Below are 12,940 nucleotides of genomic sequence, written 5' to 3' on the forward strand. Positions count from 1 at the left end.
TTTACTTGTGAGGAAAAACACAAGTTTCCCAATATCTGATTTTCAAGAACTGTTGAAGGGCGGGCTGCAGGCTAGCAACAAAATAACATCATAAAGATTCATTTTACCTCACTTCATTATTTGTTTTATCCTCAATGAAATCGTTGTATAAGGTTATCAGATAGCTATGCATACATTAACCACATCTCTGCTTCATCAAAAACATTTAATGGGGTACACTTACAAACATATTATAAACAGAGTTATTTCTATTTCCAGTACTGCTCTTGATGAAATCTATGCTGTGAGTTCAGTGAACTAGCTATGTTCAAGAACTAGTGAGCTGTGATGTCTGCTGTGTTGCAGAATGTCACAAATTCTCTTTTGATGGATAAACAGGCTGGAAAATCCTGACTTTATTTGCCAGGGGAATTCTTTTGGATCAGATAGCATTTATAGTAAGTATGACACATCTGAAAGACAGTGTTCACAATTCAGTGGGGATGGTTTTTTGTTGAGTATCGGTTAGTGTCTTTGCTGAAGTGGCAGGTTAATCATGATACAGGCGGGCACTGCAAAATTGTCTTTGAATTGTTCTCAATCCAGATTTCTTGTCCTTGCATTGCCTTTTTTTCCAGAGGTGAATGGGCATTGTACAAAATTGTGATGTGTTTTTGCAATAACCACAAGTATGCAAAGTTTAACAGCTGTGAAGGATCCCAAAGTTCTTGAGCCTGTGCTCCAAAATGTAAGAAGATACAAATCTAGTATCCTAGATGCTGAACAGTAATGTACTGAGCTATTAGGCAGTAGTCCATGCTGGGGTGTTTTAAAAAGGAGTTCTAGTTATTTTATTTGCCTGATTTTTTGTTTGACATTTTGAAAATCAGGTTACTTTGATGTGAAACAAGTTAAGGGAGATGTTTTAGATGATAGTAACAAGCCCACTGAACAAACATTTCTCTACCTTGGAGTTATGTTTCACGTAGCTGATCAGAAGCATCCATGCCAGGAGTTTCAAAACTTGATGTTTCAGATACACAGCTTGCAAGACAGCATGCCTGGGCTAAAATTCACAGCTCTGAGTTCAGTGTGGAGAAGCATTCTCCCCATCTGATCTGCACCAGAAAAACAACCAAAAAAAAAAAAAAAAAAAAAAATGGAAAGAGAAAAAGAAAAAGAAAAAGAGAAAGAAGAAAAAGAAAGCTAGGCTTTGTAGGTGAGGCTTGCACCCTAGGGAAGCAAAATGGGATTTTATTTAACAGCAGATCTGCTGCTGTTGAACAGTTATTGAAGAAGGGAATGTGTTTCTGTAAGTGAATGTAAGTGAAACTAAGGCAGATTTTAAAATTATTAGCTCCAATGTGACACACAATGATTTTGGTTAAACTATGACTTCTTGTATTGGGTCCACGTCCCCTATTGTGCTGCTGGGGGGTCCAGGTATAAAACTTTCGTCACCACTTTTTTATCCTGCAGCCAGCATATGATACTTTGTGCACACAGTCAGTAATAGAGAGACTGTTGGGTTAGAGCAGTTACTTGAGCACTCTGCAAAGAGCTGGTACCTCGTGGGTCATCCTTATCCCAGGCGCTCACGTGTTGTTGCATCTTCACCACGCTTTATAAACGCGGACCAATTAATTCCCATGATACCCCGGTGGGAGGGTATGTAAGCAAGTGCAAGGACGGCGACTCGCTATTACCCGGGGTGCCGGGGAAGGCGGTGGGTCCCGCCAGCTATGCCAGCGGCGAAGCAGCCGGAGCAGCCGAAGCAGGGGGCGCGGTGGTCGCAGACTGTTGGCTGCGCTCATTCACCCACCCCAGCCCGCGGAGCCGTGCGCGCCCGCGGAGCTCGGCGCTTGGCGCTGCCCGCGAGGGGGCGGCGAAGCAGCCCCGGGGCGGGAGAGGGAAAGGAAGAGAAGGGAGGGTAGGGAAGGGAAGGGAAGGGTGGCGGGCGGCGAGCCCGGCCGGAGCGAAGTTTTTGCCCGCGCCGGTGCTCGCCGATTCGGTGGCTCCGAGACGGAGCGCTGAGCCGCGCTGCTCGCTGCCCGGGCTGACAATATGAGGGAGCCGCTCTCATGTGTGGGCACCGGCCAGCGGAGCATGGACCCGCTAGACCTAGCCGTTAGCCCAGTGAAAAGCTTGCGAACTCAGTACGCCTTTCCCTGTCTCTTCGCAGAGGAGGCCTACCAAAAACTGGCCAGCGAGACCTTGGAGGAGCTGGACTGGTGCCTCGACCAGCTGGAGACCCTGCAGACCAGGCACTCCGTCAGCGAAATGGCTTCGAACAAGGTGGGAGCCCCCGGCCCCGGCTGTTCCCGTGTGCGGAGTGGGAGGGACGGCGGGACCGCAGCTGCAGCCCGCGGGGTCCCCGTCGCGCATCCCGGGTCGGCAGGAGGGGGCTCGTTAGACGGGGCAGCCCCGAGCTGAGGAACTTGCCGCGAGGTGACTGGCTGCCTGTGCGCGGCCGGGTGCAGGGCGGGCTTTTGTTGTGCTTTATGCAGTTTTCTCCAGTTTCACAAGTTGTGAAAGTGATGCAGGTCGTGGCAAGCTGCACCGTTCCCCTCTGTGTCTCGATTTCAAACCAAGAGGACGTCGGTTTGGGGGGCTTGCGTAATCCTTTCGGTTACTCTTTCTTTTCACAGCATCCCATGCAGAACTAGGGATCGCTCCTAGGAAACGGTGTAGAAAGTAGCATAAAAAAGATGATAAAGATGATAGTTCTTGATCCAAGGGGAGCTGCAGGCTGAGTCTTAGCTGCAAACAGTAATGTTAACAATATTTGTTATAAAAGAACACGCTCAGAAACGACATGCCAACACAATAGTCACGGTAGGTGCCTAGACCCAGAGGTATATTTTTGAGACAGAGCGCGCCCTTCCTGTAGGCTGAGGATGCGTGCTAGCCGGGGACTGTGTGCCGGTATCTGCTGTGATCTCTGTGTGTTTTGCAGTCTGAGATACGAATTTGCACGTGCTCCATTCGTAAGTACACTTTATTTCTTGATTTTGGTTTGCAAACCGTATGTTGCTACGTTCCTGAAGGTAATTTTAAAAGCTGAACTAATAAACCTGCTGCCTTGCTTCAGAATTTAATTTTTATTTGTCATCAGCTGAGTATTTGGGGAGCTACATGTTCAATGAGAGACAGAAAGAAAGTTTTGATAGGCCGGTTTTGCCTGTCTTAAGTTTGCAGAAGCAGCCGATGATCTATATTTTAGAACCTTTTAACCATTTTAGTTCCAATTAGAATGTTTCGTAAAGTCAGAAAATAATCATAGAATCATAAAAAGGTTTGGGTTGGAAGAGACCTTAAAACTCATCCAGTTCCAACCCCCTGCCACAGGCAGGGACACTTTCCACTAGACCAGGTTGCTCAAAGCCCTACTCAACCTGGCCTTGAACGCTGTCAGGGATGGGGCAGCCACACCTTCTCCAGGCAGCCTGTTCCAGTGTCTCAACATCCTCATAGTCAAAAACTTCTTATTAATATCTAATCTAAATAATAAGTGGTTTTGGCTCATTTTATGCCGTCCTAAAATTCTGCTGTCTTGCTTTGACTGCCCTTACCAAATATCTGCTGTTTTAAGTCCATGTTCAACTCTGTGTCAAAGATGCGAGGCATTTGCACTCTTGTTCAGTTTAGTCCCATAATATAATATCCCTTGTGCTTTTCTTGTATTTAGAAACTCTTAGCAGCAATTAAGTTGCTGCTTTAAGACTTTTCTGCCTGGCATTGCCCTATTCTCAGAACTGTGTTCTCAGTTTTTATTGCCAGTTGAAGGATTTCATTATTCAGGATATATTGTGTACGTACCTGCAAGTTACAAAGTCAAGAATTTACGAGTCTGTCTTTAACAGTGTTAAAGTGTTTTTAACACTATTTGAATCTAGTGACTTTGTTTTCAAAAGGAGTGAGATCAGACTTACATATAGGGCCTGATCTTTCCCTTCTAACAAGTTTAATGCCTATCAGTTCCCTCACTTGTGGTGTCTGTAAAGCCATTATGTCACAAAAACTTTCTTCAAGGGTTTATTTCTTATGTCTGTATAGCAGATAAGATATGCAGTATGTTTTATGAACAATGAAGGCAAGCTGTTTTTAGGTAAGATAAACTAATCACAAATCTATGTGTCTTAAGTTTTGCCAGGTATATTCAGATTTTTACCTAAAGAGGATCTGTTTTTAAAATAAAACATGAGAATTGCTTTTCATCTTAAACACAAAGGTGCTACATCTGATACTATGTTTTGTTTGTATTTGTTTGAACTAGTTAAAGAATTATTTTGCCATAGGTTACAGAACAAACATTCTTCACACATGTTTATTCAAATGAAAAGGAAAATGTGATTCAGAAAAAGCTTTTCATCTTGTTTCCAACAAAAGATCATGCAGACAAGGGATCGATGTGGGGTGCACAGTAAGCCTAGTTGTCATAGTTAATTTAAAGGCAAGTAAGAATGATGCCAAGCTTTACATTGGAACTGGGTATTTTTTTTGTATTGCAGTAACTTTTATATTGCCTCAGTCTGCTTGATATATTAAATATGGATGTATATGTCTAAAGCACTTCATTGCTACTTAGTGTTTCATGTTGCAGTATTTAGGAAGAGCCTGGAATTACAATATTGGGAAGGAATAGCTGTTGTTTGGTTTTGCAGGTCATACTCAATTCTTCAGGCACACTTTTCCCCCTTTTTTGGGCAAATCTGTACCCTTGTGTATAAATCTGTGACATTTTTAAGTGGTTTTGTTTGTTTGGGATTTTTATAATAAATTTAAAAAAGTAAATCAGTGCCAGTAACCTACTGTGAACAGTCTGCAATATGAACCAGCAAGTTCATATGCTACTGTGAGAGAATTTATTGCCAGAGGATTTTAATTGTAGGTGTGTAACAGGTTGTTCTAGAGAATGATTTTATTTCTGATTATTCTGACCTGGCATTTATAGACCACCTCATATTGTAATATAAATGTGAACTGTGACATCTAAGTGAGGCATATATGTAAACTATATTATTTTAGTTTATAGAGAAACTGAAGGAGAGAAACTTTGCTCAAGGATGAGGACATAGACTTCAGTACAGCAATGAATATTCCAGAGTACCCAGTTCTCTATTCCAAGAGAAAGTCCTGTTAGATAAGAAAATCAGGAAATGCAATGTTGTTGGTACAGAACATGGTTTCTCACCATGTTTCCCACATTCTCTTTCTCTGAGTTTCACTAAGAACTAGCCTGCATCACTGCAGATTTTCTTGTTTTGTTTCCCACCCCAGACTCTCAGCTACTTCTTTTATTTACCCCCACACACTCCTTTTATATATATATATATAACATCATTTTCATCAGTGTAAGTTTTCCTTATTTATGTGAATAGGTGCGAGGCATAAGGGGTGACATAAGAATTGAGCTGTGCACTAGGTAAGAGCTTTTGCCCGTTATGCAAAGGCTGCCATAGTACAGGGGAAAAAAAATCCAGGGAGGAAGCAGCATTGGGTGTCCTGAACACCTGAAGTAGGCTAGGGGATGATCCTGATCTCCAGTCCCTCTCTGTGCAGTGAGTAAGCAGTGTGAGCCATTGATTGCATCTGTGTGGAATCCCCTTACTGTTAGTAATGCCTGCGTAGGACTTGAGTTAGCATATCCCGATCCAAGGGTATTTATTTTGTTTAAATGCTGCTCGCGCTCACTTAGCAGTAGTCTGACATGTCAGTTCATAGCTTTACATGACAAAGTGGGATGAAGCAGGCACACAAAACGATCCTTCTTTTCCCTGCTTAAAATTGCTTGAATCAGTAGGCTTGGGGTGTTCTCCACAATCTCTGGATTAGCCCCAGCATGTTGTGGCAGTAAGTAAAAACCCAAAAACATTAGAAAACATGCTCTAGGCTGGTACTGTGGGAAGCAAGCCATGATACTTGGCTACCAAAGTTGTACCAGGATAACTGTAATATCCAGATGATGTCCCATTTCCCAGCCATCCCTGTGATAAGGAGATTTCCAAGTGCGTGGAGGCATTACACATGAAGTAAATGGTGGATAGGTCTGTGACACACCTGTAGGCATAGCTCGTAAATAAATCTGATTTCAAAAGGACATAGTATTTACAAGTATTATAATTTGTTATAATACTGTTGTGATATTTGCAGTACTTGGTGTTTTCTAAAATTTTCAGCTTCTGGAATTGGGTACTAACAAGAGAATCCCTTTCTTCTTAGAAGCAGAGGAAGCTTCTGGAAACTTTCTGATTTTCTATGCCACATACTGCTAATATTGGCTAACATCAGTGAACTGTAGCTTTATTGTGTTTTTCTGCATGATGTTTACTTAAACAGAAATAAATTCATGTTAGCAAAAGATAAGATTCCAAGGCATAATTCTGTGCCTCTATTTAACAGTTCTGATTTCCAGAGATGCTAACTCATATCAGTTTCTGCTAAACTGAATTGTGTGTAGTTGAAAAACAGATTTTAAGTGGGTCCTAGCTTGCTGATTGTGATTTCTAACATAGGTACACATTGATACACTTGCACAAAGATTTTCTGAAATATTGAGGTTGCAGAGTAATGTTTTCATTTTTTTAATAATTTGCCTTTTTTTTAATGACTAATGCTCCCCCCCCCCCCCCCTTTTTCTTTCCTACCAAACAAGATTAAAGCAAAAATTAATAGATTTCAAGTTCTCCGGAATAAGAACTATCTTCTTGTAGTATGTGGTTTGGCAGTACCCAGTTTAAGTCCCTGATTCTGGATCGGAGAGCTATTCGTTGACAGACAATAAATGAAGAATGCCAATAATAAAGATGTAGCAACCACTTTCTGCTAGACAGCATTAATTGTAGATTAGTCAAACGTGGAGGAATACTTATAATGAAACTGATAAGCAAGAGTGTGGTTCACTTCTGTTATCATGTGCAAACATCTCTAGTGTATTGCTTTTGTGTCTCTGAGTATCTGATTTTAGACATGCAAAAAGTCTCTATTCATTTTGCTTTTGTTTTGGTTTTAAGTCTACTGCAGATGACTGCATTTTTGCAGGATTTGCTGAAAACTGGTAATGAACAACATTTTGGAAAAGGTATTGGGTATTTCTTTCCCACTACAAACTTAGATAAATGCCTGTTCTCCAGAAAGCGCTTTTTTTTTTTCTTGTAGCAAAGCTAAGAAAATGCAGGTTTTATCTAGTTAAACCATATTAACTATGAAACTTCTGAAGTATAAACTAACTTTGGTTGTCCAGCTTGCATGCCAGTGTGTGCAAATGCTCACTGGTTAAAGCACAAGTATTTACAAACAGTTAAAAAAACCCCAAACTTTCTGAGCTTGAGTGCTTTGAAGATGCCCAAACTATCAGTGTTATCAACTAAGTAACTTCCAAACAATGCTAATGTAACAGTCTGCACAAATGTTAGTGGGATTTTGGTTTATGTTTATGGTCCTGTACTTGTCACCCATTACATACACTCAAATGTATGTAATGCTCATCTTAATGCCACTTTATTTTAATTGCCTACCTCTAAGTATTTAATGTAAACTAAAATCACACTTGAAGGAAACAAGGACAACTTGAAGTCTGTTCAGTTACTTTTGCATTCTCTCTTGGAAGTCCCTGCCAGTTTAAGCTGTGTCATAATCACATTTTCCTGCTGCTAAAAAGTGTTTTTCCTTTACTTCTTTACAATACTAAAAACCTCACATAGGCAAGGGGGAGCTGATTAATGTAATATCCGGGCAAAGTGTGAGGCTAAACTAATTACTGAGTTCAAATAATGGACCATGTATAAATTCCCTAACATGCTTTGAACAGTAGCGTTGTGTTACCTCTGGGTTTTCCCAGGGGCAAGGGAGAGTCCTGCTGCCCGCATTCCCACGTGATCCTCGCTGGGGTGAGAGGAGTGGGGCCAGAAGGCAGCTCCAGCCTCTTGGCAGCTCTTCATAGGCACCCACTGGATGGAGAAGCAGCATCATGTTCGCTCAGGCTGACTGCAGCATTCTGGGTTTCCCTATGCCCACGATATATGGAGCTGACGATAGGCTCCGACTCCTGATTGAGTCCATTCATCTGTTTTATCTTTGTCTTTCTCTCTGAAAAAGATTAAGGGTTGTGGTGATCGGTAATTTTGTAAGAGCCTAGGTAGGCTGAGTCTAGAACTGATAAACACGGCTCATGCCACTGGCCCAGTGTTTTATTAACAGACTAGTTTTTAGCATTGTCTTTTTTTTGAGATCTTGCTTCCACCTTGGGGGACAGGTTTATCCCATGATTAGGAGCTTGTCTTCAGAAATTATATGAAAAGAGCATAAATTTTGCAATACTTTTTCCAAATGTGGAAGCTCAGCTAGAGTAAAACTGTATCCTCTTCTGCCATAGCCACTGATTAGTGACCTGTTTCTAATTAAGTGACAGGATAATGTTGTCATATCCATTTAAGAGGATTTAAACATTAGTCATTCTCTTGGGTTTCACCTGTTGCATATGAAAAATATGTGCTGAAAACGTAACAGCAGGAAAGAGAAATTTGTTGTTATGAGTAAATTGTTGCCGAGCAGGCAGCATCTCTGTTTTGCTTGTCGAATTTAAACAGTTTGGATATCCAGATGAAAAACCTGGAGTTTGTTGTGTGACAGTCCTCTTACATAACGTTTGGCAATGCCATTGTGCTTGGCTGGCTGACGTGATGGTTTAATTGGTTCTTGTGTTCCCAGATCTTTCTAGGAAAACCCGAGGATTTTGTTAGCTCTTCAGAGTCCTGCTTTTGATGAAGATTATAATTAAAGGGCAGCTATTAGTAAGAAAAAGAGAGTGCAGCACCAGAATTTTTTTTTATTAATTAAGGATTACAGTTTGTACTGTTATAGAGTAAAGCGATATTGATACATGGTGACCCTGAATTTGAATTAATGCATATTTGTGCATGTTCTCTGATTTTCTAGTACTTCATAATGAGAGAAAAGGAAAAGGGGATTGTGGAGGTAAGGAAGGACTGCCTTCCAAATCACACTTCTCCCTTTTCGTGCATGGAAGCCAGTCCAAAAGGATTTAAAGACCTCTGGGCTGGAGTGCAGTTCGCTGTGCACAACCTTGCTTGCTCCCATGTAAGACTAGTCACGCTTCCGAGAACAGCAGACTTGCCCTCAGGTAACTGCAGTGATGAGTGAGGTGTATATGTATATAACCAGGACATAGCACTTTGCTGGCTGTATTACACAAGCAATACATGCTGCAGTGAGATAACAGGTAGAACTTGCTCTTGTGCAGATGGCTTGCACCAGCCCCTCTTTATCTTTTATGAACCCTTCCATCTTCCCAGAAACAAGTGTATGGAGTAGTGGCACCAGTTTGGCAGTGGCTGAATCTGTGCGAACGTGTGCTGCTTCCGTAGGGACTGTTGGGTTGTTGCCAAATGAGAAAAAGCATAAGGAAGGGATGCCATCCAGAGGGACCTTGACACGCTTGAGAGGTGGCCAATGCCAACCTGCTGCAGTTCAACAAAGCGAAGTGCAAGGTCCTACACCTGGGTTGGGGCAATCCCAGACACAGCTACAGGTTGGGCAGAGAAATGATTCAGAGCAGCCCTGAGGAGAAGGACTTGTGGATGCTGGTTGATGAGAAACTGAACATGAGCCAGCTTCAGGGTGCACTTGCAGCCCAGAAACTAACTGTGTGCAGGGCTGCATCGAAAGGAGCATGAACAGCAGGTTGAAGGAGGTGATCCTGCCCCTCTACTCTGCTCTCGTGAGACCCCGCTTGGAGCACTGGGCGCAGTTCTCGCGCCACGAGGATGATCAGGAGGCAGGAGCACCTCCTGTACAATGACAGGCTGAGAAAGTTGGGGCTGTTCAGCCTGGGCAAGAGAAGGCTGCGTGGAGACCTCATAGCAGCCTACTAATACCTGAAGGAGGCCTACAAGGGTGCCAGAGAGGGACTTTTCATTAGGGACTGTAGCTATAGGACAAGGAGTAATGGGCTTAAACTTAAACAGGGGAAGTTCAGGTTAGATATAAGGAAGAAGTTCTTTACTGTGGGGGTGGTGAGGCACTGGAACAGGTTGTCCAAAGAAGTGGTAAATGCTCCATCCCTGGCAGTGGTCAAGGCCACGTTGGATGGAGTCTTCAGCGGCATGGTCTAGTGTGAGGCACTCCTTCCCATTGCAGGGAGGTTGGAACTAGGTGATCTTAAGGCCCTTTCCAACCCAACCATTTTAGGATTCTGTGATATTAAATGGAGGTTTGGTGGTATGATAGAGCTGTAGAAAGAAGCAAACATGATGTGTGAGGGTCAAGGCATCTTTGTGAGCAGCACTGTCTCCTTGTGTGAGTAGATGATGGCAAACATTTGCCTTGCTGGGCCATGAGGAGCAGGCGTTTGTGCTTTGGAATCATCAAGATTGGATGGTAGGCTAAGCCCCTTTTGTTTGTTGTCACTCTCTTCAGCTGGAAGTACACAGCACAGTCTATCCTGTTCTGTGCCAGCAGAAAAGAGCCTAGAGTTGACCCATAATGGTCAATACAAAGAACATTGTCATTTCAAGGCTCGAAAACAAGTTAGGAGCCCTTAATCTCACAGACTCAGTCTGTACTTTAAATTTTTGGGGAAAAAGAAAAAAAAGTAATTGATTTCTGCATCTCTCATTTGCTGCTGCTTAAAAAATCCTGATGTGAGAGCTACGTAAAGAGGAATGACGCCTCTCTAAGGCTACAATTTAACACTTCCCAGCTTTCTAGATGCTTCTAGGAGTGTATAGCTTTCCAGTCACTAATAACTTGAGATAATTTTTTCCACCAATATAAGCAAATGGTCCATACCAACTCACAAACAGCCCTTTTTGTAGGGTCTTTAATTATAGGAAATGCCACAGTATGAAAGATTCTTTCCTTTTAGCATAGTGGCGGAGAATAATATGCACAAAATGTTATGGAGTAAGTATCTAGGACTTGCTGTGGGGAAAATAACTTTACTTTCAACCACCATAATAGAGAATTTGTAACTTACAACTTTTTTTTCAGTAGTTGAATTATTTAAAATTAAAATGCAAACATAGATGTGCCTTTCTGTGGCATTTACAAAAAACCCTAATTTTCTTTTCTCCAAAGCTTTTACTTGGTAAAGGATTCAAGGACCTGAATACTTCATAAGTTCTTGCTCAGTAATAAAGATGGAATTCATGGCCACTGAAAGGCATATTAACTATCTAAATACTTGTGGCTCCTTGTGACAGTATTCAGAGCCAAGAACTCCTGCAGTGTGTTTACAGTAGCATGCTGCTGTAATCAAGGTTATAAGATTATCAAGGTCATGCTGTAAGGTCATGCTGTAGTCAAGGTTATGCAGTAAGATAAGAAACATTTGGGAGAGTAGTAGCTGTTTTTTTGTTTTTCTTTTAAATAAATTTTATTTCCAAAAAGAGGCAGCCTTTGCTATTATATGAAGTGCTGGTACAATGAGTGTGGTGTTCACTGAAATGTCAGTTCAGCCTCTGTGCCATAAAGAAACTGTGCTAAGAAACTGTTCTCCTGTCTCAGTTACGTTAGTAGGGGTTTTGGTATCATCTGCCAAAACTTTCCATGTTTAGGAGACTTAGCACAGAATTACATGTGCAATGGATGAATATGTCCTGGATCTGCCCCCCAAATAGAGCATATCTCAATAGAAAGTGATTGATCCTAGTTCTAGTTAACTTCAGCAAGTCCCCTGTGTAGCTGCAAAACAGAATATAAGCCAGCTAAGGCATGATGGAAAGTGATGCTACTCATCCTGCCTTGAAACCGTGTAAGCAGCGCAGCAGCCAGCACCCGCTGTTGAGCTGGGGTTCACTTCTGTGCAGTTCACCTGCAGCTTCCTTGTGGCTCCTCTGCTAGGTGCCTGGTGGTGGAGCTGTGCTGCGATGGAGGCTGCTGCTTCGTCTGAATCTCCAGCTAGGGCGGATGCTATTGGGCTAGGGCAAACTCTGCCTCTTGCTGTCTTTGCTTGCCTACTCCGAGTGTTGAGGTGGAGCTGCACAGACAAAATGCTGTAAATCACAAGCAGCAGAGCAGCACTGAATTAAGCTGATGTGCAGGGCCTGTTTACAAGATTATCTACAAATAAAATTTAAAGAGCTTGCTACTTCTATTAATTAAGTTGTAACCCACTAATATGTGATTAGCTAATGAAATTGAGCTGGCTGAATACTTCTTTAAGATCCCTCAGCAAGACAACATTTAACTAAATGCTCCACTCATACCTGCTATAGAAGGCTGCTATCTTGTGCATTTTTTCTATTGATTTTGGGCGGGAAAGCAAGTTAGATTTTCCAGGTGGAGAGATCATTAACAGGTTTCATGAACATCAGAATGCAGTCCACTCTCATCAACACTAGACGTTGGCAAAATGTTAATGAGGCAGCAATTACTTTAATGTGTGTGAGTCCAGGCTGGCTTTCAAGCACCTCTACTATTCTCACTCATGTGTGTTAATGGTAGCTTTTGCTTGCCTGTGTTCATAAGCACCATATGCAAACCAGTGGAATTTTCTTTTCTGCCTGAAGTTTGTCTTTTTGAAGAAATTTACAGGCAGGTTTTTCGGTCATATAAAGTAATGAAAACAAAGTCAATATTCATTTTGTTCTGGAATAAACAACTGGACCTTAAAGGAAATGTATATGTATATGTATAGGAAATTAATATTTATTACAAGGTTAACTACAACCTTGTAACCATTCCCCAGATACATAAGGCCAGGAGTATTTTTTAATGGATGTAATGATGTGTGGTTTTTAGTTGAATTAGTTTACATGATTGAAAGGACCTGTTCAAGCAGGTGTTAATGTATTTAAGCCAGACGATCTGATCTTCTTATGGCCAGTGTTGGCTGTACAGCCTTAGTGCAATAATTTCAGCCAGAATTACGGACCACCTTGTACAGCCAGTTGAGATACTAGTGTTTTCATAAACTTGATTTTTGTGATTCAAAATGAAC

General features: G+C 41.9%; 1 protein-coding gene across 2 annotated transcripts in view; it reads left to right on the top strand.

Annotated features, from left to right (window-relative positions):
* Positions 1-12,940, top strand: part of PDE4D (phosphodiesterase 4D) — a 407,986-nt gene that overhangs the window by 350,184 nt on the left and 44,862 nt on the right. For both annotated transcript variants that reach the window (XM_030511741.1, XM_030511742.1), the window contains exon 6: positions 2,162-2,274. In XM_030511741.1, the coding sequence (XP_030367601.1) occupies positions 2,162-2,274 (113 nt within the window). The remainder of the gene's footprint in view (positions 1-2,161; positions 2,275-12,940) is intronic.

This window comes from Strigops habroptila, chromosome Z (assembly GCF_004027225.2).
Source record: "Strigops habroptila isolate Jane chromosome Z, bStrHab1.2.pri, whole genome shotgun sequence".
In the NCBI taxonomy this organism is placed as follows: Eukaryota; Metazoa; Chordata; class Aves; order Psittaciformes; family Psittacidae; genus Strigops; species Strigops habroptila.